At 46.3% G+C, this 24,041-nt stretch overlaps 1 protein-coding gene across 1 annotated transcript in view; it reads right to left on the bottom strand.

Moving 5' to 3' along the window:
- The window catches only part of LOC142254325 (cathepsin W-like), a 41,666-nt gene that overhangs the window by 5,090 nt on the left and 12,535 nt on the right, over positions 1 to 24,041 (bottom strand). Inside the window, exons 5-7 of the mRNA XM_075325370.1 lie at positions 11,882 to 11,962; positions 11,278 to 11,400; positions 7,266 to 7,330 (exon numbers count right to left, since the gene is read on the bottom strand). Coding sequence (XP_075181485.1) covers positions 7,266 to 7,330; positions 11,278 to 11,400; positions 11,882 to 11,962 — 269 coding nt within the window. The remainder of the gene's footprint in view (positions 1 to 7,265; positions 7,331 to 11,277; positions 11,401 to 11,881; positions 11,963 to 24,041) is intronic.

Genomic DNA, 24,041 nt, shown 5'->3' with positions numbered 1-24,041 from the left:
TTGAAAAAGAAAAAAAATAGACAAATGGATGGATAGATTGATAAATGGATAGATAATGGATAGATAGATAAATGGTTATGTGCCGCCCTCGTGCCAGCAGCCGGCGCCGCTCGGGTCCGCGCCTTCTGGGGTGGTGGCTCGAGGGTCTCAGGACCCGGGGGTCTCGCGGACACGCCGAATAAATGGAGGGGACGTAGATGTACGGGCTAGGCCGTAGTAAGTTCGTGACGCCACCCACGGTGTGTGGTGAAGTGGGACACCACCGCTGCTGTTCTAGGGCACCCAGGGGAGATGTTGTGTAGCAAGTTGTTAACCCCTAAGTGGGCAGGGTTGGTAGCCCCGGGACCCGGTGGCTCAGTGCAGGGGATGGCGACAGCAGGGGTGCTGGTGTACTCACTATTAGTAAAACACATGAGCCTCTGGTAAACCAAGATGGTGGTGGCCGGTGCCGCGGCCGGTTGTGTTTGGGGTCCCCCACCCGGCTGGTGGTCTCTATCCTTTTCCTGCACTTCTTTGTGTAAGGTGGACGTTCCTAGTATGAAACTCAGAAGTCCACTCCCGGCTGGATTTGGCCTAAGGAGCCGTGCCCGCAAACGCTGGCCCGTGGATCTATGGGCCTTGGCAGTGACCTCTTATCCCTAATTGGTGGGCTGTTGTTATGAGGGACTTTGGGTGGGACAGGACCTCTAGTCCTGGCCTCAATCGGTTAATTAACCAGTTCCAGTAGGTTCCGGTGCTGGCTTCAGGGTCCGAATAACCCCGTTTGTGCACGGCTTCTGGTCTGGATTCCGGTGTAGGTACCGGTGGGCTATAACCCTGCCCTGGTCCACCTCGGTTCTGCCGAGCCGTCTTCCCGTCTCCTGCTGACGGAGACCACCGTCTGCCTCCTAGCCAGTGACACCAGGGCTCCTACCCTGGTACCGTTCAACTTGAACTTCACTGCTGGAGCTACACCTAGCTCCAGCCCACACTCCTCTCCAAACTGAGCTCCAAACTAGACTAGACTAGACTAGACTGCTTGCTTTCCCGCCCTGGGCTGTCTAGACCCCTGGGTGGGCGTGTTCCAATCATCTGGTCACGCCCACTGGTGTGTCTGTCTGTCCCTAAGTGGGGTGACTAGGGTTTCTGGTCAGCTGTGTGTTTCCTAGTGAGTGAACGGTGTTATGCAGGGGCCTATCTGTGACTACCTGGTTTTGCCAGGGCGTCACAGATAGATAGATAATGGATGGATAGATAGATAATTGGATAGATAATGGATAGATAATAGATAGATAGAAGGATAGATGGATAGATAATCAATAGATTGATCTGTCCTCTATCAATCAATAGATAGAGTCCCTGTGAGGACACTGCAGTTCTCACGGTCGGTAGTGTGTTCACATTACCGACCATGAGAAATGACCTGTAATGACCTCTGCAGGCTTGTTACTAGGCTGCATTCTGTACAGTGTCAGTCGCGGCTGGATGCAAGCGTCGTGGGACCTGTGTGGATTACGCCGGAGCTGTGTGTTGGGGGGTGTAAAAAAGGGGTGAAAGAGGGGGCTTTTTTGTCTTTTATTTAAAATAAAGGATTTTTCGGTGTGTGTTTATTCACTTTACTTACGAGTTAATCATGAAAGCTGTCTCATAGGCGCTGCCATGATTAAGCCTGGACTTAAATGGCAGCGATCTGCTGCCATTTAACTCCTTATTACCTGGATTGCCACCGCATCATGGCAATCTGTAAGAGCTGGGGACACTCCGTGACTGCTGCATAATGGATGCGACAATCCTGGGCCAGCTGCGGACTGATATTCTCGGCTGCGGGAGGGGGGGGCATTAACCCTGTCCCTCGCCCTCCCCAGCCTGTGAATACCGCATTTTTGGTTTTTTTTTATATATAATATATATATATATATATATATATATATATATATATATATATATATATATATATATAATATATAATCTGCTGCATTTTCATGCAATAGGAAACTGGACATTCTTAAAGGGAATCTGTCACCAGATTTGGTGACTATAAGCTGTGGCCACCACCACTGGGCTCTTATATACAGTATTCTAACATGCTGTATATAAGAGCCCATGCCTCTGTGTAGATCATAAAACACACTTAGGGGGTCGCTCCGGTGCAGACTGGTCAAATGGGTGGCGCCGTTCTCAGAGACCGGCGCTTCCTCTTTCAGCCACCTTGGTCCTCCTTCTTCTGAAACCAGCGTGCATGATGCATCACACATGATGCATCACACAGGCCGGTATTGAGGTCCTGCACAGGTGCACTACAATACTTTGATCAGCCCTGAGCAGGGCAGATCAAAGTGCGCCTGCGCGGGACCTCAATGCTGGCTAGTGTGGATGACTTAGGATGCATCATGCACCCAGGCTTCAGAAGAGGGAGGACAAAGATGGCCGAAAGAGGAGGCGCCGGTCTCTGAGAACGGCGCCACCCATTTGACCAGTCTGCACCCGAGCGACCCCCTAGGTTAGTATTATAAAGTGTTTATGTTCTACATAGCAGCCTGGGCTCTTGTAGTGCCTTACGAAAGTGTTCGGCCCCCTTTGAATTTATCAACTTTTACCCACATTTCAGGCTTCAAACATAAAGTTAAAAAATTTTAAATTAATGGTGGAGAATCAACAACAAGTGGAAACAATTGTGAAGTTGAACGAAATTTATTGTTTATTTTAAACCTTTTTTAAAAATAAAAACTGAAAATTGGGGCGTGCAATATTATTAGGCCCCTTTACTCTAATACTTTGTAGCACCACCTTTTTGCTGCGATTACAGTTACAAGTCGCTTGGGGTATGTCTCTAGCAGTTTTTCACATCAAGAGACTAACATTTTACTAAATGTAACTTATTAACAGAAATGTACAGAAATGTCCCTAATGTCAGGCTAAAGAACCAAACTTTCTAGTAAAAGTTGAGTCTGAACTTCCATGATGTAGGATCATAAAAACAAATTGAGGGAAACAAAAGTGCAGATAGGGATAGGAAAGGGTTAAAAGCTGCATTGAAGAAAATCCAAGACCAAATAGATAGGAATCGTGATCTTTATTCGTCTATGGGTTTGAGAGATTATTCTCCTTCTTAAGGACTAAAAATCACATTGGGATCTGATGTAGGATCCTGGCATACAAAGCAAGATCCACAACCCAGGGGTGGGATTCAGCTGTTCGGGCGAACCGGTTGTTAAAATAGCAGCCGCTTCCCCGAACCGGCAAGAAATGGCTCTGGCGATCCGGTTCTCTGTATTCACTTGTGTTATGCGGGCTTCACACAAGACGATCTATCGTGCGATTGCACCATCGATCGTAAACACCCCCCCCGTCGTTTGTGCGTCACGGGCAATTAGTTGCCCGTGGCACACAAATGTCGTTAACGCCCTGTAACACGCACTTACCTCCCGGACGAAGTCGCTGTGGGCGGCGAACATCAACTTCCTGAAGGGGGAGGGACGTTTGACGTCACAGCGGCGTTACACGGCAGCCGGCCAATAGAAGAGGAGGGGCGGAGATGAGGCGGGACGTAAACAACCCGCCCACCTACTTCTTTCCGCGTTGCCGGAGGACGCAGGTAAGCTGAGTTCGTCGTTCCGAGATGTCACACGGAGCGACTTGTGCTGCCTCGGGATTCGGGAACGATGAACAACCGGCGTGCAGAAGGAAGACCGATTTCTTTAAACTGAGCGATGTGTCAACGATGAACGAGAAGGTGAGTATTTCTGCTCGTTCACCGTCGCACGTAGCTGTCACACGCTACGATATATCAGACGATGCCGGATGTGCGTCACTATCGACATGACCCCGACGACATATTGCCCGATATATCGCACTGTGTGACGCCCACATTAGTGTCTGTAAAACCCTAACACAAATTACTCCCCGTACCTCCGTACGTGCCGCACTTTCGGGTTCAGTAGAGCCTGTCTGCTCCCTGACCCGGCGTGCAACGACATGCTGAGGCTGCAGAGGTCATGGCAGCGTGGTGAGGTTGCTCATCCTGCTGCCGCCTGCCAGCGTCAATTTGCCTCAGAGTGCCGCGGAGGAGGACGGAAGACAGAGGAGAGGCCGCCGATGCTTGGAGCAGGTAAGTGCTCAGTGAGCCGAAAATGCAGGGAGACAAGAATCTGCAGGGCAGAGGAGCCGCATAAGATGGGAAATATATGGGAAAAGGAGCCACATGGGACGAGATCTGTAGGGGAGAGGAGGCCGCATAAGATGGGAACTATATGGGAAAAGAAGCCATATGGGACAGGATCTGCTGGGAAAGAGGCCATGATGGGATATGCAGGGGAAAGAGGCCATAATGGGATGGGATCTGCAGGGGAAAGAGGCCATGAATGGATCTGCAGGGGAAAGAAGCCATGATGGAATCTGCAGGGGAAAGAGGTCATAATGGGATGGGATCTGCAGGGGACAGAGGTCATAATGGGATGGGATCTGCAGGGGAAAGAGGCCATAATGGGAGGGGATCTGCAGGGGAAAGCGGCCATAATGGGATGGGATCTGCAGGGGAAAGAAGCCAGGATGGGATCTGCAGGGAAAAGAGGCCATAATGGGATGGGATCTGCTGGGGAAAGAGGCCATAATGGGATGGGATCTGCATGGGAAAGATGCCATAATGGGATGGGATCTGCATGGGAAAGAGTCCATAATGGGATGGGATCTGCTGGGGAAAGAGGCCATAATGGGATGGGATCTGCATGGGAAAGATCCCATAATGGGATGGGATCTGCATGGGAAAGAGGCCATAATGGGATGGGATCTGCATGGGAAAGAGGCCATAATGGGATGGGATCTGCAGGGGAAAGAGACCACATGGGATCTGTAGGGGAAAAGGAGCCACATGGGATAGAATCTGCACTGGAAAAGCAGACATATGGGATGGGATCTGTATGGGGAAGGTCTTCCGTTTCAATTTTAGCAGGGCTCCTTTAGTAATAATTTTTAAAAATTGTAGAAAAACAGTTTAATACAATATGACTGACAGCGACGGGAACAACTGGTGCTGGACAGGAGAGTGAAGGTAGAGGAGGGTAAGAAGGGGAAAGAGATTTTACTTTAAATTACTTGTATTTTTTGGTTGAGGAAAGTGCGTGAAAATGGGTGTGGCTAGCAAAATGGGTGTGGGTACAAAATGAGTGTGGTTTTCAAAAGGGCTGGGTTTACAGAGAACTTGTTAAAAATTTGAATCCCACCCCTGTCCACAACCCTCCATGGTAAGCCTTACTGTAAAAGTGTGAGTTCTTGCCGCTGGCTTCCTGCACTGCAATACCTCTGAAAATCACAGACCTATCAAAAACCAACTGTACCAGCTTGATGTCAGCCGTCGTGTTACAAACATCACTACATTGCACCACTTGCGCTGGCCCATGGAGGAGGAAGATTCACTCCTTGTAATAGGAGCGGTAATAGTTGAGCAGCATGGGTGTTTTTTTTTTTAATAGTGCCCTTGTCATGCCCTACACAGCACCTGTATCACTTGCAAACCTCAGTTTTTGGTATCAGGAAACCAGATATGTAAAAAGTATTCCTCCTTCTTATCCTAGGAAAGAGAATCTACAGTACCTTGCGAAAGTATTCGTCCCCATTGAATTTTTCAACCTTCTCCCACATTTCAGGCTTCAAACATAAAGGTAAAATTTTAATGTTCTTGTGAAGAATCAACAACAAGTGGGACACAATTGTGAAGTTGAATGAAATTTATTGCTTATGTTTAACTTTTTTAAAAAATAAATAACTGAAAATTGGGGCGTGCAATATTAGTCTCCTTTTACGTTCAGTGCAGCAAACTCACTCCAGAAGTTCATTGAGGATCTCTGAATGATCCAATGTTGTCCTAAATGACTGATTATGATAAATATAAGCCCCTGTGTGTAATCAAGTCTCCGTATAATGCCCCTGCTCTGTGATAGTCTCAGTGTTCTGTTTAAAGCGCAGAGAGCATCATGAAGACCAAGAAACACAACAGGCAGGTCTGAGATACTGTTGTGAAGTTTAAAGCCGTTTGGTTATAAAATTTGGTTATTTGGTTATGAAAAGATTTCCAAAACTTTAAACATCCCAAGAAGCACTGTGCAGGTGATCATATTGAAATGGAAGGATCATACCACTGCAGATCTACCAAGACCCGGCCGTCCATCCAAACTATCATCTCAAACAAGGAGAAGATTGATCAGAGATGCAGCCAAGAGACCCATGATCACTCTGGATGAACTGCAGAGATCTACAGCTGAGGTGGGAGTGTCTATCTTTAGGACAACAATCTGTCGTACACTGCACAAATCTGCCTTTATGGAAGTGTGGCAAGGAGATAGCCATTTCTCAAAGATATCAATAAAAAGTGTCGTTTAAAGTTTGCCACAAGCCACCTGGGAGACACCAAACATGTGCAAGAAGGTGCTCTGGTCAGATGAAACCAAAATTGAACTATTTGGTCACAATGCCAAACGGTATGTTTGGCGTAGAAGCAACACAGCTCATCACCCTGAACACACCATCCCCACTGTCAAACATGGTGGTGGCAGCATCATGGTTTGGGCCTGCTTTTCTTCAGCAGGGACAGGGAAGATGGTTAAAATTGAAGGGAAGATGGAGCCAAATACAGGACCATTCTTGAAGAAAACTTGTTGGAGTCTGCAAAAGACCTGAGACTGCGACAGAGATTTGTCTTCCAACAAGACAATGATCCCAAACATAAAGCAAAATCTACAATGGAATGGTTCACAAATAAACGTATCCAGGTGTTAGAATGGCCAAGTCACAGTCTAGACCTGAATCCAATCGAGAATCTGTGGAAAGAGCTGAAAACTGCTGTTCACAAACGCTCTCCATCAAACCTCACTCAGCTCCAGCTGTTTACAAAGGAAAAATGGGCAAGAATTTTAGTCTCTCGATGTGCAAAACTGATAGACACATACCCCAAGCGACTGCAGCTGTAATCGCAGCAAAAGGGGGCGCTACAAAGTATTAACTTAAAGGGGATGAATAATATTGCACACCCCAATTTTCAGTTATTTATTTTTTAAAAAAGTTTAAAATAAGCAATAAATTTTGCTCACCTTCACAATTGTGTCCCACTTGTTGTTGATTCTTCACCAGAACATTAACATTTTTATCTTTATGTTTGAAGCCTGAAATGTGGGAAAAGGTTGAAAAATTCAAGGGGGCCAAATACTTTCACAAGGCACTGTGTATATACACAACACACAAAAAAATACAGATACTATGTGTGTATATTCATTTACTGCTTACAACATATTTACCTTCAGAGGAGCAATGTTGATGGCCACAGCAATGGTTCCGTTGTTCTTGACATAATTGGCCATTTCTTAAAGAAAAAACAGTCAATATGTAATTAAACATGCATTTCATATTCCTCCCCATCATACTAGTGATTACCTTTCATCAGTTTGAGTATGTTAAACTCGACACTCATGGATCATTAGTTGCACAGTGGAGTAAGACCTCCTTCACACCTCCATGTCTCCGGTATGAGTGGTGTCCATTCTGACCACTACCGGAGACGTGTTCACGTGCATACTAATTAAAGTCAATAGAGATCTTCACACCTCCGTGATTTCACACGCTCTGTGTCCATGTGAAACACCTGCGTGTCCGGATGATTCACTTGGAGACAAGTCGTCTTTTTTTTTTTTTTCCAGCAGGACAAGTCCAATATGGACATCACACGGATGGCATATGTGTTGCATCTGTGTGACACGTACCGGAAAAAAACGGATGATAAAATGAATGATTTTCTTGCTATAAAAGATGTGCAAAGCTTGCAAAATGATAGATAAATGATAGAGAGCTAGAATAGATAGATTGGATAGACAGAACAAATAGATGGATATAGATAGCTATATAGCTGATACAGCTATTTAGCAGAATTAATAAATAAGGAAAAAAATGACATGGGTTTCCCCTTAATTTTCATAACAAGCACAGGTACAGCAGCAGCTGTGGGCTGCAACACTAAGTTATCAGTTGTACATTGGCTGGTTTTGACAAATAGAAGGGCTCCCAAGCTAATTTTTTAAAATGATTTAAAAGAAAAAAAAAAAGTTGTGCTTTCCCCCCATTTTTCAGAATCAGCCAAGAAACAGCAGACAACTGGGGCTGATATTATTAGGATGGGAAGGGCCATGGCTATTTGGCCTTTCCCAGTCTAAAAATAGCTTGCATCCGCCTCAGAATTGGCGCATCCATGAGATTCTGGCGCTGTACTCTGCTCTTCCAGTTGCCTTGGTGCAGTGGCAACTGGGTAATATATAGGGTTGAGGCCAGCTATGAATTGTCAGCTGGCGTCAAGCCCTGGTATTAGTAATGGGTGGGCATCTGGCAGATACCCCGATTACTAATCTAGTCGTTGGAAATAGAAAAATGAATTTTATTTGAAAAAACATCCCTCCCTCCAACTACAACCCTCATTCACCAGTTTATTTTCAATTTTTCCAGAGTTATAACCTGTCAAAGTGACACAAGTCAGAATTGAAAAAAAACTAGCCTGTTCATGAAGGTGAAAACAGGCTGAGGGGTGAAGGGGTCAAATCACCGAGATAGTTGGTGCTGACAATATTCTAATGTAGGAGGAAGGAGCTAGAGGCAGAGCTCCTCCTTCCTCCTGTCCCCTCCTTTCTAAATAGAATATTATAAAAAACAACTGACATCTCCAATCTCAATAATTTAAAAATCTGTATTCACTAAATACAGATTTTTACCTGGAAATTGAGAGTTTTGAGAATCAAAGATCAGTCCAGGAGGAGAAAGAAGCAAATTTGTCTAAGATATATTACAAAGGTGTTTTATTTTTATGTGTACTATTGATTTCTGAAATAAAAAAAAAAAAAATAAAACAGCGGGCACACTTTAAGCAATCCCATTAACTTTTTTTTCCTCAAAACTTGTGAAAACGGTAGTGTACTATAGTTTCAATGTGATGCCTCAGAATAAATCGGACGAGTGCAATGCGAGAAAAACTCACAATTCACTCTGACCAATGTTAGTCAATGAGTTAGATGAGATGGTCAGTTTTTTTTCTCATCCAGATTCTGGATGAGAAAAAGGTTGCAGCATACTGCAAGTTTATGCTGAAATTGTGCGAGACCCCCCCCCCAGGTCAATGGGTGCGAGAAAAAAATGAACGCCACATGGACAGCACACAGACCATCCTAGTGACGTCCATTTTTTTATGGATACATTACTAGTCTGTAGCAGAGAACACTGTAAATGGTCCTGTAAATGACTATAAATTAATAATAGTTGCTGAGAAAAAATGGATTGCATATGTACAGCATGCAAACATCACTAGGACAGCACACAGATGACAAGTGAGAAAAAAATCGTCCTACTCTCCTGGATGGAGGCCGTTTTTAGATACGCTCGTGTGACCTGAGCCTGATGATAATATACTCGCATATCGCCGGTGCTCAGAGTGACATGACAGCAATGAAGACTCTGAGTTAGGCCTGCGACACACATCCGTGCCGGCGGCACGTGTTTGTCATTTTTTACATGTACCGGTGGCACGGAGACACGTTAAGCAATGCTACCCTATTGTAGCAGGCACACACACGTAAAACCACACGGAACGTGTGTCCGTGTGCGTTTGTACGTGTGTGCGTTTTTCAAAGCGCTGACATGTCAGTGTTTTCTCCCGCAGCACGGGGGTCACACAGCCCGCACCCGTACCACACGGGTGTAGTGTGGATGCGGTCCCGTGTGACACGCGCCGGAGAAAACACACGTGTCAGTGAAAAAAACCCCAAAACATGTACTCCCCTTCTCCAGCCCTCCTGTCTCTGCCGCTGCTGCCTTTTGCTGCCGACCGCCGCTCATTATTCTCATTTAATATTCACTTCACTGCCTGGCAGCAGCGGCAGCGGGGAGACAGCAGGGCTGGAGACCGAGGATCAGCACCACGGACAGCAGGAAGGACCAGGTGAGTATGTAAATTACCGGTTCTACGTGTGCTATCGCGGATAGCACACGTAGAACACACGTGGCCAGCACGTACCAGAGACACGTACTTACCTGCACGCAACACGCAGGGGAAATACGTGTCTCTCGGCACGTGCGTGAATTTCACGTGAGTGTGGCAGAGGCCTTACACTGTGCTCTACGTGTAACCCAGAAGTCTGTTTAACAGTTTAAGCCTATGGAGGCTTGTTCTCACGCTCCATAGGTTAACATTGTAAAAGCCACTCCTGGGTCATTCATTAAGTGCAGTGTGATCCGGAAAGTCAGCATTACCATCGCGTGACTCAAAAGAGGACCGGAGTAGTGCTGGATACCAGAGGAAAAAGACGGTGATAGGTGAGCATTTAAAAAAAAAAACAAAAAACAGTGACACAAAAGAAAGTGCTCCTAACAGCTGCAAAAGGCTATTTATTGATTGTCAAGTAATTTGTAGTCTGTAACATACACTGTGTGCAGAATTATTAGGCAAATGAGTATTTTGATCACACGATACTTGTTATACATGTTGTCCTACTCCAAGCTGTATAGGCTGAGAGCCAACTACCAATTAAGTAACTCAGGTGATGTGCATCTCTGTAATGAGGAGGGGTGCGGTGTAATGACATCAACACCGTATATAAGGTGTGCTTCATTATTAGGCAACTTCCGTTCCTTTGGCAAAATGGGTCAGAAGAGAGATTTGACGGGCTCTGAAAAGTCCAAAATTGTGAGATGTCTTGCAGAGGGGTCTAATGACATCAACACCCTACAGTGCTGGCCAAAAGTATTGGCACCCCTGCAATTCTGTCAGAGAATACTCAGTTTCTTCCTGAAAATGATTGCAATCACAAAATCTTTGGTGGTATTATTATCTTCATTTATTTTGCTTGCAATGAAAAAAAAAAAAAATGTCATAAAGCCAAATTCTCCACCTATTCCTTTTAGAACCTTTATTTTTGTAGAGGAGCTCCGATCTGAGCTGGGTACACCGCTCCTCAGTTCTGCCTGCATTTAGTAAAGGACAATAAAGGTTCTAAAATCAGTTTGTAATTACCACTGAGGTTCTTTGTTTGGATTTGTAGACTTCCTATTCTCAATACCACTAAAAAGAATCCTATCCAGCTATGGATGTATCGTTCCTCGAGAGTCCTGACTTATACCAGCGACTCATCGTGAATAGCAGTGCCAGTGAGATTTCTCTTTGGTTGAATTGTACCACAGTATATACTGTAACTTGTATGTAGGAATGTCCGCAGCATTTCTTTATAATAAAAGATTTCACTACACAAAAATAAATTAGTCTATTAGAATTCTTACCTTGTTCATTTTTAGGGAGCATTATGAAGTCATATATGAAAGTTTTTGTATAATCACGACTAAAACTTCTACATTTCTGTGTTACCCCTTCATATTTGTAATCTGTTTCATTTACCAATCCCTCTGTAGTGAAAATAAAAGAAAAGTAATATTGATTTTTATTACTAAATGTAATCAAATATTCATATAATGCAATAAAAGCGATATATAATAAACATCACTAAGAATAGGCACTATAAATATACAGTATATATGGGATCTGAACCAATCACACACACCCAAAAAAAGGGAAGTGCAAGAGTAGGAAAAAGGTGTGTAAAACTGGGATTACCAGTGCAATAGAAAAATATAACAGTTAACATCATCTGCTCTTTGCTTAACATAGTCCCTCCACAGTATAAGCCTGCAGTTGTATACTCCAACACCTTCACCATAATGTAAAAATGTATTAAACAAAAGTAACATGGATAATTCATTAGAAAAATAAAACGTGGCAAACTGAGCGTCACACCAAGCCATGTAAACTGTTACTAGCAGTTGAGATGGTTTATTATCCTACGTGATACATTTTGTATTTCTGGATAGTAAATATATTATATCTTACGTAGCTTCATGACAGTTATATAAGCGTCCCAAGTATATCCTCCTTTACAGCCGGCCTCACAAGGACCACAATCCAGAACCTCTGGAAAAAAAGATTTTGGTGATGAGATATAAAATCACAGGTAAATTTTGAATTAGAATATGTCATGAAATAGACACTTAAGACAATTAATAACTTTTTATAATTAAGAATGGGCTCTTTTATGGCACAGGGTGGGATGCATATAAAGTGTAACTGCAATTGTCGATTGGTTTTTTTTGCGTACTGGTTACTAAAAGGAGCTACATTGAGTCTATTTTGGTTCAGCAATTCTTCTTGATTTGGTCAATAAATGGGGGTCTCAGCACCCAAATCCTGTCACAAGGGTACCATGACAGAGAGTGCACTCTATTTCTTTTTTTCAACAATAAACAAAAAAAAACAAGGAGGGAAATAGAGCCCTGCACACCAGTGTACCACCCTCCTATTTCTGGTGTCAGGAGATTGAAGCACAGGGCTTCATACACACTTGCTCAGGTTAATACTGCTGACTGTGCAGATTCTCCTTTATTCATCGCTGCTAGGGTTAAGTAGTTCCTCTGGTCTACTGAACTCTGAGTGAAGGCTATAGCCAGCTGTTCTCTATTGCTAATTACCTCTGCTATAAAGACTTCCCTCCTTGTTCAGGTAATTGCTGATGATAATTTCTGCTTAGCTTCCCTCTAGAACAGTGTTTCCCAACTCTAGTCCTCAAGAGCCACAAACAGTCATTGTTTCAGGATATCCTTAGTATCGCACAGGTAGCCTTTTAATTACCTGCACAGGGGATGATTACATAACCTCAATGCTATGGAAATCCTGAAAACATTGGCAATCCTGAAAACATTTTTCCCTTCCTTAGTCCCTTTAGTTTTTTCCCCTCCAGTCTGTTACTCATTATTACCTCTTGTTTATTGGAGTGATTTGTATGATTGTTGTTTATTTTACCTTTGTCTGTCTAATCCTCTCTCTGTCTTTAACCTAGAGCAGGACTAGCTTTCCCGCTGCCTTGCTCACTAGACAGGGCTAAGTCCAGGGAAAGGCAGGGATAGGCATGTGATCGGTGTTGGGGTGAAATAACCTGTATGGGGATGTTAGCAGTGCAGGGATCAGCATCAAGTGAGTTTAGAAGGTGACCCTGCTCGCCTTCCCCTAGCGCCAGGGCCCACTGTTGTATCGTGTGCCTTGTGTGTTGCGGCACTCGCCGGGGGTTCCCGTGTACCTGGCGGAACCCCGGTGGTCACTGCGTGACAAATCCCCACCAATCAAAAGCTTCAACGTGTCTCCTTTTATAGAAAATTTGAGAAGTTTTGTAAATGTGCAGTTCCAATAATATATATCTAGATAATGAAAAAAATTGTCTACAGTTTAAGAGATCAAATAAGTTGATTTATTTCTTCTACAGAAATCATGCAATGCTTCAGCTCTACTTTTAATCTTTGCTTGGAAAATGTTCCATGTGGAACTATGGTAAAATGTTGCATAACTTCTCTGGGAGAATAAATCACTATGTGATCTCTTGAAGTACTGCTAATTATATATATATATATATTATTATTATTATTATTATTATTTATTATTATAGCGCCATTTATTCCATGGCGCTTTACAAGTGAAAGGGTATACGTACAACAATCATTAACAGTACATAACAGACTGGTACAGGAGGAGAGAGGACCCTGCCCGCGAGGGCTCACAGTCTACAGGTATATATATATATGTAATATATATATAAATGAAGTACTGCTAATTATATATTACATATATATATATATATATAAATATATATATATATATATATATATATATATATATATATATATATATATATATATATATATATAAAATAGAGAGAGTATAATTATAATGTGATTATATATATTCGCCCGAGTTAATAGCAGCTCTTAACAAAATAGAATGTATTAACAAAAATTTATTCTGCACACAAAAAACACAAAACAAATAGAAATGTAATTATTAAAAGGCAAAAACTAAGCTAATAGAAGAATTTCACAACATATATTTCAACACCCCAGGTATTCCACACAGATTTAACTAAATTGGCCAAGTAATGTGCTCCGTCTGTCTCTTTTTAGGTCTGTCTCTTTTTAGGTCTGTCTCTTTCCAGGTCTGTCTCTTTCCAGGTCTATCTCCAGGTCTGCCTCTTTCCAGGTCTGCCTCTTTCCAGGTCTGCCTCTTTCCAGGTCTGCCTCTTCCCAGGTCTGTCTCTTTCCCTGTCTTCTCTTTCCCCATCTGTCATTTTCCCCGTATGTCTCTTTCCCCGTCTGTCTCTCTGTCTCTTTCCCCGTCTGGCTCTCTGTCTCTTTCCCTGTCTGTCTCTTTCCCCGTCTGTCTCTGTCTGTCTCTTTCCCCGTCTGTCTCTTTCCCCGTCTGTCTCTCTCCCCGTTTGTCTCTGTCTGTCTCTCTCCCCGTCTGTCTCTGTCTGTCTCTCTCCCCGTCTGTCTGTCTCTCTCCCTGTCTGTCTGTCTCTTTCCCCGTCTGTCTCTTTCCCGTCTGTCTTTTTTCCCCGTCTGTCTTTTTTTCCCCGTCTGTCTCTTTCCCCGTCTGTCTCTTTCCCGTCTCTTTTTTTCCCCCGTCTGTCTCTTTCCCCGTCTGTCTCTTTCCCCGTCTGTCTCTTTCCCCGTCTGTCTCTTTCCCCGTCTGTCTGTCTCTTTTCCCCGTCTGTCTGTCTCTCTGTCTGTCTCTCTCTATCCATCTCCCCACCGACATCTTATTACCTCACATATAAGCTTCTTATACTATGAATGTCTTTTGTTCCTATAGCAACCAATCACAGCTCCTACTAATAACCTGTAGTTCCAGGCTCCATTTACTTTATAGGAGGTATGTTTTCTTCGTCGCTCCATTGGGAGACCCAGACGATTGGGTGTATAGCTACTGCCTCCGGAGGCCACACAAAGCATTACACTAAAAAGTGTAAGGCCCCTCCCCTTCTGGCTATACACCCCCCGTGGGATCACGGGCAGCTCAGTTTTCAAGCTTTGTGCGAAGGAGGCACACATCCATGCAATAGCTCCACTGTTTAGTCAGCAGTAGCTGCTGACTATATCGGATGGAAGAAAAGAGGGCCCGTATAGGGCCCCCAGCATGCTCCCTTCTCACCCCACTTGTGGTTTGTAAGGTTGAGGTACCTATTGCTGGTACGGAGGCTGGAGCCCACATGCTGTTTTCCTTCCCCATCCCCCTGAGGGGCTCTGAGGAAGTGGGATCTTACCGGCCCCAAAGCCCTGAGGCCGGGCTCCATCCACAGACCCATTGAACCTGCTGGATACGGAGCTGGGTACCGTTCAGGGACATGGCCCTGCACCATTCAGGTACTCTGTGTCCCCGTACACACAGGCACAGCACACTCCAGACTTGCTGGGAGTGCTAGTGCGCCGGGGACAGTAAAGGGTTACAGTCACTGCAGCCTAGCTGAGTGACTTTATGTATTGGGAACTACCGCGCCGGACGCTCCGGGAGCGGCGGCGCGGCTGGGACTTGTAGTGCGCCGGGGACTTAGCGCCGACCGCGCTTTTACGGCGGCGGCGCTTATAAATCCAGTCCCCGGCTTTTGCGGCCTAGCTCCGCTTCGTTCCCGCCCCCACCCTGTCAATCAGGGTAGGGGAGAGACGCTGTACAATCGGCAGCGCCGAGGGCTGGAGCCTTATTTACATGCTCCAGCCCTCTCACTGGACACTGTGGGACGCCGGTTTCCCGCTCTGACTTGGGGCACGCCCACGGCCCGCCCCTACTCACACGAGCTGGAGAAGGACGCCGGCAGCCATTCCTGCAGGCCGAGCTGAGAGAACGGACTCTGGGCAACCAGGCACAGGACTAGGGCGACCACACACCCGCTTATAGGCGGGCGGTAAGCGGCACCTGAAGTGCTGACCCCACTAAATACCGCAGTTGTCCATTTGTATTTTATGCTTACACTGCATAGGTCGCTATTTTTGGCTATATGCCCTCTTAGATGGCGACACATCAGCAGCAGGAAAGCAGGGGTGCTAAGGCACAGGCTTTCTATGCTGCTTGTATCTGAGACACAAAAAAGCCTCAGAGCAGGTTTTTTCAATGCTGCTTGTATTGCAGGTGCTGCAGTGTTAATTTGTACTTATGCTTGTATGCTATACATTGCACTGTATGGTCGCTATTCTGGGCTATATTCCCCTAGATGGCTAGTCTACAGCAGCAGAAAAGCAGGGGTGCCATGGCACAGGCTTTCTATGCTGCTTGTATTGCATGTGCGGCAGTGTTCATTTGTACTTTATGCTTGTATGCTATACATTGCACTGTACGGTCGCCATTCTTGGCTCTATACTCCTAGATGGCTAGTCGGCAGCAGCATATAAGCAACACAGGCTTTCGATGCTGTTTTTACTGCATGTGATACTGTTCCACGGCACTGACCCCCATTGTGTGCAATGCTCCCCTGTAGCACTTGGTCAGCCGGGGTCTCTACTAGACGTGGCCAAAGGAACCACCTGTCAACCCTGTCCAAGGACAGGGACGGAGTTGCAGTTTCGGCTGATATATTGTCATGGGATAGAGACTTGCAGTCCAGACAGGCCATGGGCAATCTGGTTCATTGCTCCCTGGACACCCTCATTTGGAATAAAATCGGTGCTCCGGGGGGGTTCCCAGGAGGACTCTCTGTATGATGAGGCAGACGTAGCTCATCAGGACTTTGATCCTGACACCGCTCTCAATCCGGATACACCGGATGGTGACGCCATAGGGAATGATCCTATAGCGTCCATCAATGGAATGTTGGATCTTTCTCCCTCAGATCCCCCAGCGAGGAGTCAGCCTCACAGCAGGAGAAGTCCCATTTCAGTAGCTCAAACGTATATTGAGTATTTTTCTGGCCACGCTGACTTCAGAGAAGCAGTCCAGGAACACCACGCTTACCAGATAAGCGTTTTCTCCAAACGTATTAAGGATACACGTTATCCCTTTCCCCCTGACGTGGTCAAGCGCTGGACCCAGGGTCCAAAGGTGGACTCTCCACTCTCCAGGCTTCCGGCTAGAGCCATAGTTGCAGTGGAGATGGGACTTCACTTAAAGATGCCATTGTCAGACAGATGGACTCTGGTTGAATTCTGTCTATGAGGCTATCGGCGTGTCGGTTGCTCCGGCATTCACAGCCGTATGGGCACCCTAAGCTTTTCAGCTGTTCTTGCGCAGCTGGTCTTGAGCACATGTACATCTGTGTCGCAGGGGCGTCCGTAACCTCGCAATGTCTGCATTGCGACTTACCCTATTAATGCTGTCCTGGAAGGATAGTCGAGGTTTCGGTCCTTCCCAAGCTCGGGCAGGTCCCAATTGTCCTCGTCCAAAAGGGCAAAAAAGCCTCAGAGGGGCTCAGATTCCGGCCGGGCTCAATCACGCCCAAGGAAGGCAGCTGGAGGAACCGCTACCAAGGCGGTCTCCTCATGACTCTCAGCTCTCTCTCTCTCCGCATCCGCGGTTGATGGCAGACTCTCCCGCCTTTGGCGACATTTAGCTGCCACAGGTCACAGACCGGTGGGTGAGGGACATTGTGCTCACGTGCACAGGACAGAGTTCTGTTCTCGTCCTCCGACTCGATTCTTCAGAACGTCCCCACCTCCCCACCGAGCCGATGCTCTTCTGCAGGCAGGAGGAGGGTAATCCCTGTTCCTCTTCAGGAACAAGACACGGTTTTACTCCAATCTAGTTGTGGTGCCAAAAAAGGATGGCTCTTTCCTTTCCGTTCTGGACCTAAACCTGCTCAACAAGCACGTGGAAGCCAGGCGGTTCCGGATGAAACCCTCCGCTCCGTCATTGACTCAATGTCTCAAGGAAATTTCCTAGAATCAATAGACATCAGGATGCGTATCTCCACGTGCCGATTGCTCCAGAGCACCAGCGTTTGCTGCGTTTCGTTATTGAAGACGAGCATCTTCAGTTCGTAGCCCTGCCCTTCGGTCTGGCGACAGCCCCACGGGTTTTCACCAAGGTCATGGCGGCTGTGGTAGCAGTCTTGCACTCTCAGGGACACTCGGTGATCCCTTACTTGGAGGATCTACTTGTCAAGGCACCCTCTCTCGAGGCATGCCAACTCAGCCTGAATGTTACGCTGGAGACTCTCCAGACTTTCGGCTAGATCATCAATTTTGCAAAGTCAAATCTGTCACCGACCCAATCACTAACGTATCTTGGCATGGAGTTTCATACTCTATCAGCGATAGTTAAGCTTCCGCTGAACAAGCAGCGTTCACTACAGACAGGGGTGCAGTCTCTCCTTCAAGGCCAGTCGCACCCCTTAAGGCGCCTCATGCACTTCCTAGGGAAGATGGTGGCAGCCATGGAGGCAGTTCCCTTTGCGCAGTTTCATCTGCGCCCACTTCAATGGGACATTCTCCGCCAATGGGACGGGAAGTCAACGTCCCTAGACAGTAAAGTCTCCCTTTCCCAGACGGCCAAGGACTCTCTGCAATGGTGGCTTCTTCCCACCTCTTTGTCTCAGGGAAGATCCTTCCTACCCCCATCCTGGGCAGTGGTCACGACAGATGCGAGTCTGTCAGGGTGGGGAGCAGTTTTTTCTCCACCACAGGGCTCAGGGGACGTGGACTCAGCAGGAGTCCACCCTTCAGCTCAATGTTCTGGAAATCAGGGCAGTATATCTTGCCCTCCTAGCCTTTCAGCAGTGGCTGGAAGGAAGGCAGATCCGAGTCCAGTCGGACAACTCCACAGCGGTGGCATACATCAACCACCAAGGAGGGACACGCAGTCGGCAAGCCTTCCAGGAAGTCCGGCGGATTCTGATGTGGGTGGAGGACAGAGCATCCACCATATCCGCAGTTCACATCCCGGGCGTAGAAAACTGGTAAGCAGACTTCCTCAGTCGCCAGGGCATGGACGCAGGGGAATGGTCCCTTCACCCGGACGTGTTTTCAGGCGGTCGCCGCTGGGGGGTGCCGGACGTCGATCTAATGGCGTCTCGGCACAACAACAAAGTTCCGGCCTTCATGGCGCGGTCTCGCGATCAAAGAGCTCTAGCGGCAGACGCCCTAGTACAAGATTGGTCGCAGTTCCGGCTCCCTTATGTGTTTCCACCTCTGGCACTCTTACCCAGAGTGCTACGCAAGATCAGGTCCGATTGCAGCCGCGTCATACTCGTCGCCCCAGACTGGCCGAGGAGGGCGTGGTATCCGGATCTGTGGCATCTCACGGTCGGCAAACCGTGGGCACTACCAGACCGACCAGACTTACTGTCCCAAGGGCCGTTTTTTCCATCGGAATTCTGCGGCCCTGAACCTGACTGTGTGGCCATTGAATCCTGGATCCTAGCGTCTTCCGGATTATCCCAAGGGGTTGTGGCCACCATGAGACAGGCTAGGAAGTCCACGTCTGCTAAGATCTACCATAGAACGTGGAAGATTTTCTTATCCTGGTGCTCTGCACAAGGAGTATCCCCCTGGCCATTCCAGTTACCTAATCTTCTTTCCTTCCTGCAAGCCGGGTTGGAAAAGGGCTTGTCGCTCGGCTCCCTTAAGGGACAAGTCTCAGCACTATCCGTGTTTGTTCAGAAGCGTCTAGCACGATTGTCTAAAGTGCGTACGTTCCTGCAGGGCGTTTGTCATATCGTCCCTCCGTACAGGCGGCCATTAGATCCATGGGATCTAAACAGAGTACTAGTTGCTCTCCAGAAGCCGCCCTTCGAACCTCTGAAGGAGGTTTCCCTTTCACGACTATCACAGAAAGTGGCCTTTCTGGTAGCGATCACGTCTCTTCGGAGAGTGTCTGAGCTAGCAGCGCTGTCATCCAAAGCTCCCTTCCTGGTGTTCCACCAGGACAAGGTAGTGCTGCGCCCCATTCAGGAGTTTCTCCCTAAGGTGGTATCCTCTTTTCATCTTAATCAGGATATCTCCTTGCCTTCCTTTTATCCGTACCCAGTTCATCGGTATGAAAAGGATTTGCATTTGTTAGATCTGGTGAGAGCACTCAGATTCTACATTTCCCGCACGGCACCCATGCGCCGCTCGGATGCACTCTTTGTCCTTGTCGCTGGTAAGCGCAAAGGGTCGCAGGCTTCCAAAGCCACCCTGGCTCGATGGATCAGAGAACCAATTCTTGAAGCCTACCGTTCTGCTGGGCTTCCGGTTCCATCAGGGCTGAAGGCCCATTCTACCAGAGCCGTGGGTGCGTCCTGGGCATTACGACACCAGGCTACGGCTCAACAGGTGTGCCAGGCAGCTACCTGGTCGAGTCTGCACACTTTCACCAAACATTATCAGGTGCATACCTATGCTTCGGCGGACGCCAGCCTAGGTAGAAGAGTCCTGCAGGCGGCAGTTGCCTCCCCGTAGGGGAGGGCTGTCTTCGCAGCTCTAACATGAGGTATTCTTTACCCACCCAGGGACAGCTTTTGGACGTCCCAATCGTCTGGGTCTCCCAATGGAGCGACGAAGAAGAAGGGAATTTTGTTACTTACCGTAAATTCCTTTTCTTCTAGCTCCTATTGGGAGACCCAGCACCCGCCCTGTTGTCCTTCGGGATTTTTGGTTTGTTTGCGGGTACACATGTTGTTCATGTTGAACGGTTTGCAGTTCTCCGATGTTACTCGGAGTGAATTTGTTTAAACCAGTTATTGGCTTTCCTCCTTCTTGCTTTAGCACTAAAACTGAGCTGCCCGTGATCCCACGGGGGGTGTATAGCCAGAAGGGGAGGGGCCTTACACTTTTTAGTGTAATGCTTTGTGTGGCCTCCGGAGGCAGTAGCTATACACCCAATCGTCTGGGTCTCCCAATAGGAGCTAGAAGAAAAGGAATTTACGGTAAGTAACAAAATTCCCTTCTTTTGGAGCGTAACTGTAAAACGCGGGGTTACATTTTCCTGTCAAAACATAGTCTACGATGTTCCCTGGGTCACATGAGGTGTCTGTGCAAAATTTCGTGATTGTAAATGCGACAGTGTGGATACACTTTTCGTTTCACTTTTTCCCCATTATGTAGATAGGGGCAAAATTGATTGGTAAATTGGAATGCGCGGGGTTAAAATTTCACCTCACAACATAGCCTATGAAGCTCTCGGGGTCCAGACGTGTGAGTGTGCAAAATTTTGTGGCTGTAGCTGCGACAGTGCAGATGCAAATCCCGGACGGGGACACACACACACACACACACACACACACACACACACATTCAGCTTTATATATTAGATATATGGTGTGTGTGTGTGTGTGTGTGTGTGTGTGTGTGTATATCTAATATATAAAGCTGAATGTGTGTGTGTGTGTGTGTATGTTTGTCCGGGATTGGCATCCGCACCATCGCAGCTACAGCCACAAAATTATGCACACTCACACTTCTGGACCCCGAGAGCGTCATAGGCTATGTTCTGAGGGGAAATTTTAACCCCGCTCTTTACAGTTATTCACAAAAAAACCTGCCTCCATTAAAGCGAATGGAGCTGGGAGCCACAGTGCAGCCAGAACTTCAGAAGAATGCGCAGCCACGCCCTTATATGGAATGTTGGCGTGTCACAATGCAGCCAGGGAAAGAGACAGACACAGACAGGGAAAGAGGCAGACACAGACAGGGTAAGAAACAGACATAGACAGGGTAAGAGACAGACACAAAGAGACAGACTGACAGGGAAAGAGACAGACAGGGAAAGAGACAGACAGGGAAAGAGACAGAGATAGATAGACAGACAGACAGACGGAGAAAGAAACAGAGACAGTCAGTGACAGACAGGGAGAGAGACAGACAGAGAGAGAGACAGAGCGATATATACAGAGGGAGAGACAGACAGAGAATGGGAGAGAAACAGAGAGACAGTTACTATCCCGGGCGTTAATACATTCTATTTATACATTCTATCCCGGGAATGTTAATACATTCTATTTTGTTAACAGCAGTTATTAACCCGGGCGAAGCCGGGTAGTACAGCTAGTGTGTGTGTATATATATGTATATATATATATATATATATATATATATATATATATATATATATATATATATATATATATTTATACAATATATACATATACATATACTAGCTGTACTACCCTGCTTCGATGGTCATTGATGAATTTCAAACTGGCCTGGACATGTGCTGGCGTGAGTAGGGCGACCTGGTGTGCCCTGCAGGATTTTAATCCATGACGGCATAGTGTGTTACTAACCGTAATCTTTGAGACTGTGGTCCCAGCTCTCTTCAGGTCGATGACCAGGTCCTTCCATTTAGTTCTGGGCTGATTCCTGACCTTTCTCAGAATCGTCCTTACCCCACGAGGCGTGATCTTGTATGACCAAGTAAGATTGACAGGCATCCGTTTTTTCTTCAATTTTCTAATAATTGCGTCATTAGTTGCCTTCTAACCAAGCGTCTTGTGTATTGTCCTGTAGCCCATCCCAGCCTTATGCAGTTCTACTATTTTGTCCCTGGTGTCCTTAGACAGTTTTTCAGTCTTGGTGGAGCGGTTGGAGTGTGATTGATTGTGTGTGTGTGGACAGGGGTCTTTTATACAGGTATTGGGTTCAAATAGGTGCAATTAATACAGATAATGAGTGCAGAGTAGGAGCTTTTTAAAGAAAAATAACAGGTCTCTGAGTAAGAATTCTTACTGGTTGGTAGATGATCAAATGCTTATTTCATGCAATAAAATGGAAATTAATTATTTAAGAATCATACAATGTGACTTTCTGGATTTTTTTTTCTTTTAATTCTGTCTGTCACAGTTGAAGTCTACCTATGATAAAAATTAAAGACTTCTCCAGTCTTTGTAGGAGAGGAAAATTTAGAAATCAGCAGTGTATCAAATACCGTATTTTCAATTTTATAAGACGCACTGGATTATAAAACTCTCCCTAAAATTAGAGAAGGAAAATAGAAAAAAATAATGTTTAATGTTAAAGAGGGTTCGTCTAATAATTCTAGTGCGTCCTAATCCTAATGCTCACCAGGCGGGAGCGGCGGTGGTGGAGTGGCTCAGGAAGGTCACAGGAGGCCGGTTAGGCGATGCTGCGGGCTCGGAGGAGGGGTTGTTGCGGCTCAGAGGGGTTGGCGATGCTGTGGCTCGGGGTTGTTGCGGCGGCTGCCATTGATCTGTGGGCAGTCTGCGGAGGTGTCGAGGCAGCAGGTGCATTGAGATGGCTGCTGGCTCTATTGAATCGCCCACAGTTGACGAGATGGACTTCAAGAAAATGGCCGCGGAGGCGGCGCATGTGCAGATAGGACTCCGCAGCCATTTTCTTGAAGTCCATTGCATCAATCTGTGCAAGTGCCGCTCCTGCGGCCATTTTCTTGAAGTTCATCTTGTGAACTGCAGGCATTTCAATTGAGCTGGCAGTCAGTTCAATGCACCTGCTGTCGAGACACCCTCACAGCCCGCCTGCCGATCAATGCACACGCCGCCGAGACACTCTTGCAGCCCGCCCGCCTGCAGATCAATGCTGCCTGCCGCTGAGACACCCTCGCAGCCTGCCCGCAGAAAATGCAGCCCACTGTGCCACACCGAGGGCGTCCTGTGAGCCTGTCTCCTTATGATCCTGCTCGACCACCACCTCCCCGGTAACTCATATCCGTTTTGTAAGACGCACTCCCATTTTACACCAAGTTTTTGGGAAAAAAAACTGCGTCTAACAAAGCGAAAAATACGGTACTTGTTTTTCCATAATATAGACAGACAGTGGGGAAAATAATTCCGCCATTATATTTTAGTAATGGAAGCATGTTTCTTGAAAGAAAAATATATTTTGGGAATCCTGCGATCTGTCACCCATCCCTTGTTGTTTTGAAGAACAACTTGTGGGTTGGTTTTTTGTGCCCATTGTATTTAAGTTATGATTTATTCTTCACCATATGGTAAAACGGCCCCAGCAGTATGATTCTCTGGGTCTGTACAAGTTTGTAGATACCAAAAAAATTCTGACATCTGTAAAAAAACAAAACAAAAAAACACGAAACAAAACGCTTTTATTACTATTTTTCAAGAACCGTAATTGTTTTATTTTTGGGATCAGGACTAAAGCCTGCTTTACACGTTACAAATTCGCATACAAACCAAACTATTAACCCCCGTCACACGTACTTACCCGTCCATACGACCTCGCTGTGGGTGGCGAACGTCCACTTCCTGGAGTGGGAGGGACGTTCGGCGTCACCG

The sequence above is a fragment of the Anomaloglossus baeobatrachus genome, chromosome 10 (genome assembly GCF_048569485.1).
Source record: "Anomaloglossus baeobatrachus isolate aAnoBae1 chromosome 10, aAnoBae1.hap1, whole genome shotgun sequence".
In the NCBI taxonomy this organism is placed as follows: domain Eukaryota; kingdom Metazoa; phylum Chordata; class Amphibia; order Anura; family Aromobatidae; genus Anomaloglossus; species Anomaloglossus baeobatrachus.
The sequence above is the reverse complement of the archived record's forward strand: the minus strand, read 5'-3'. Positions and strand labels throughout refer to the sequence as shown.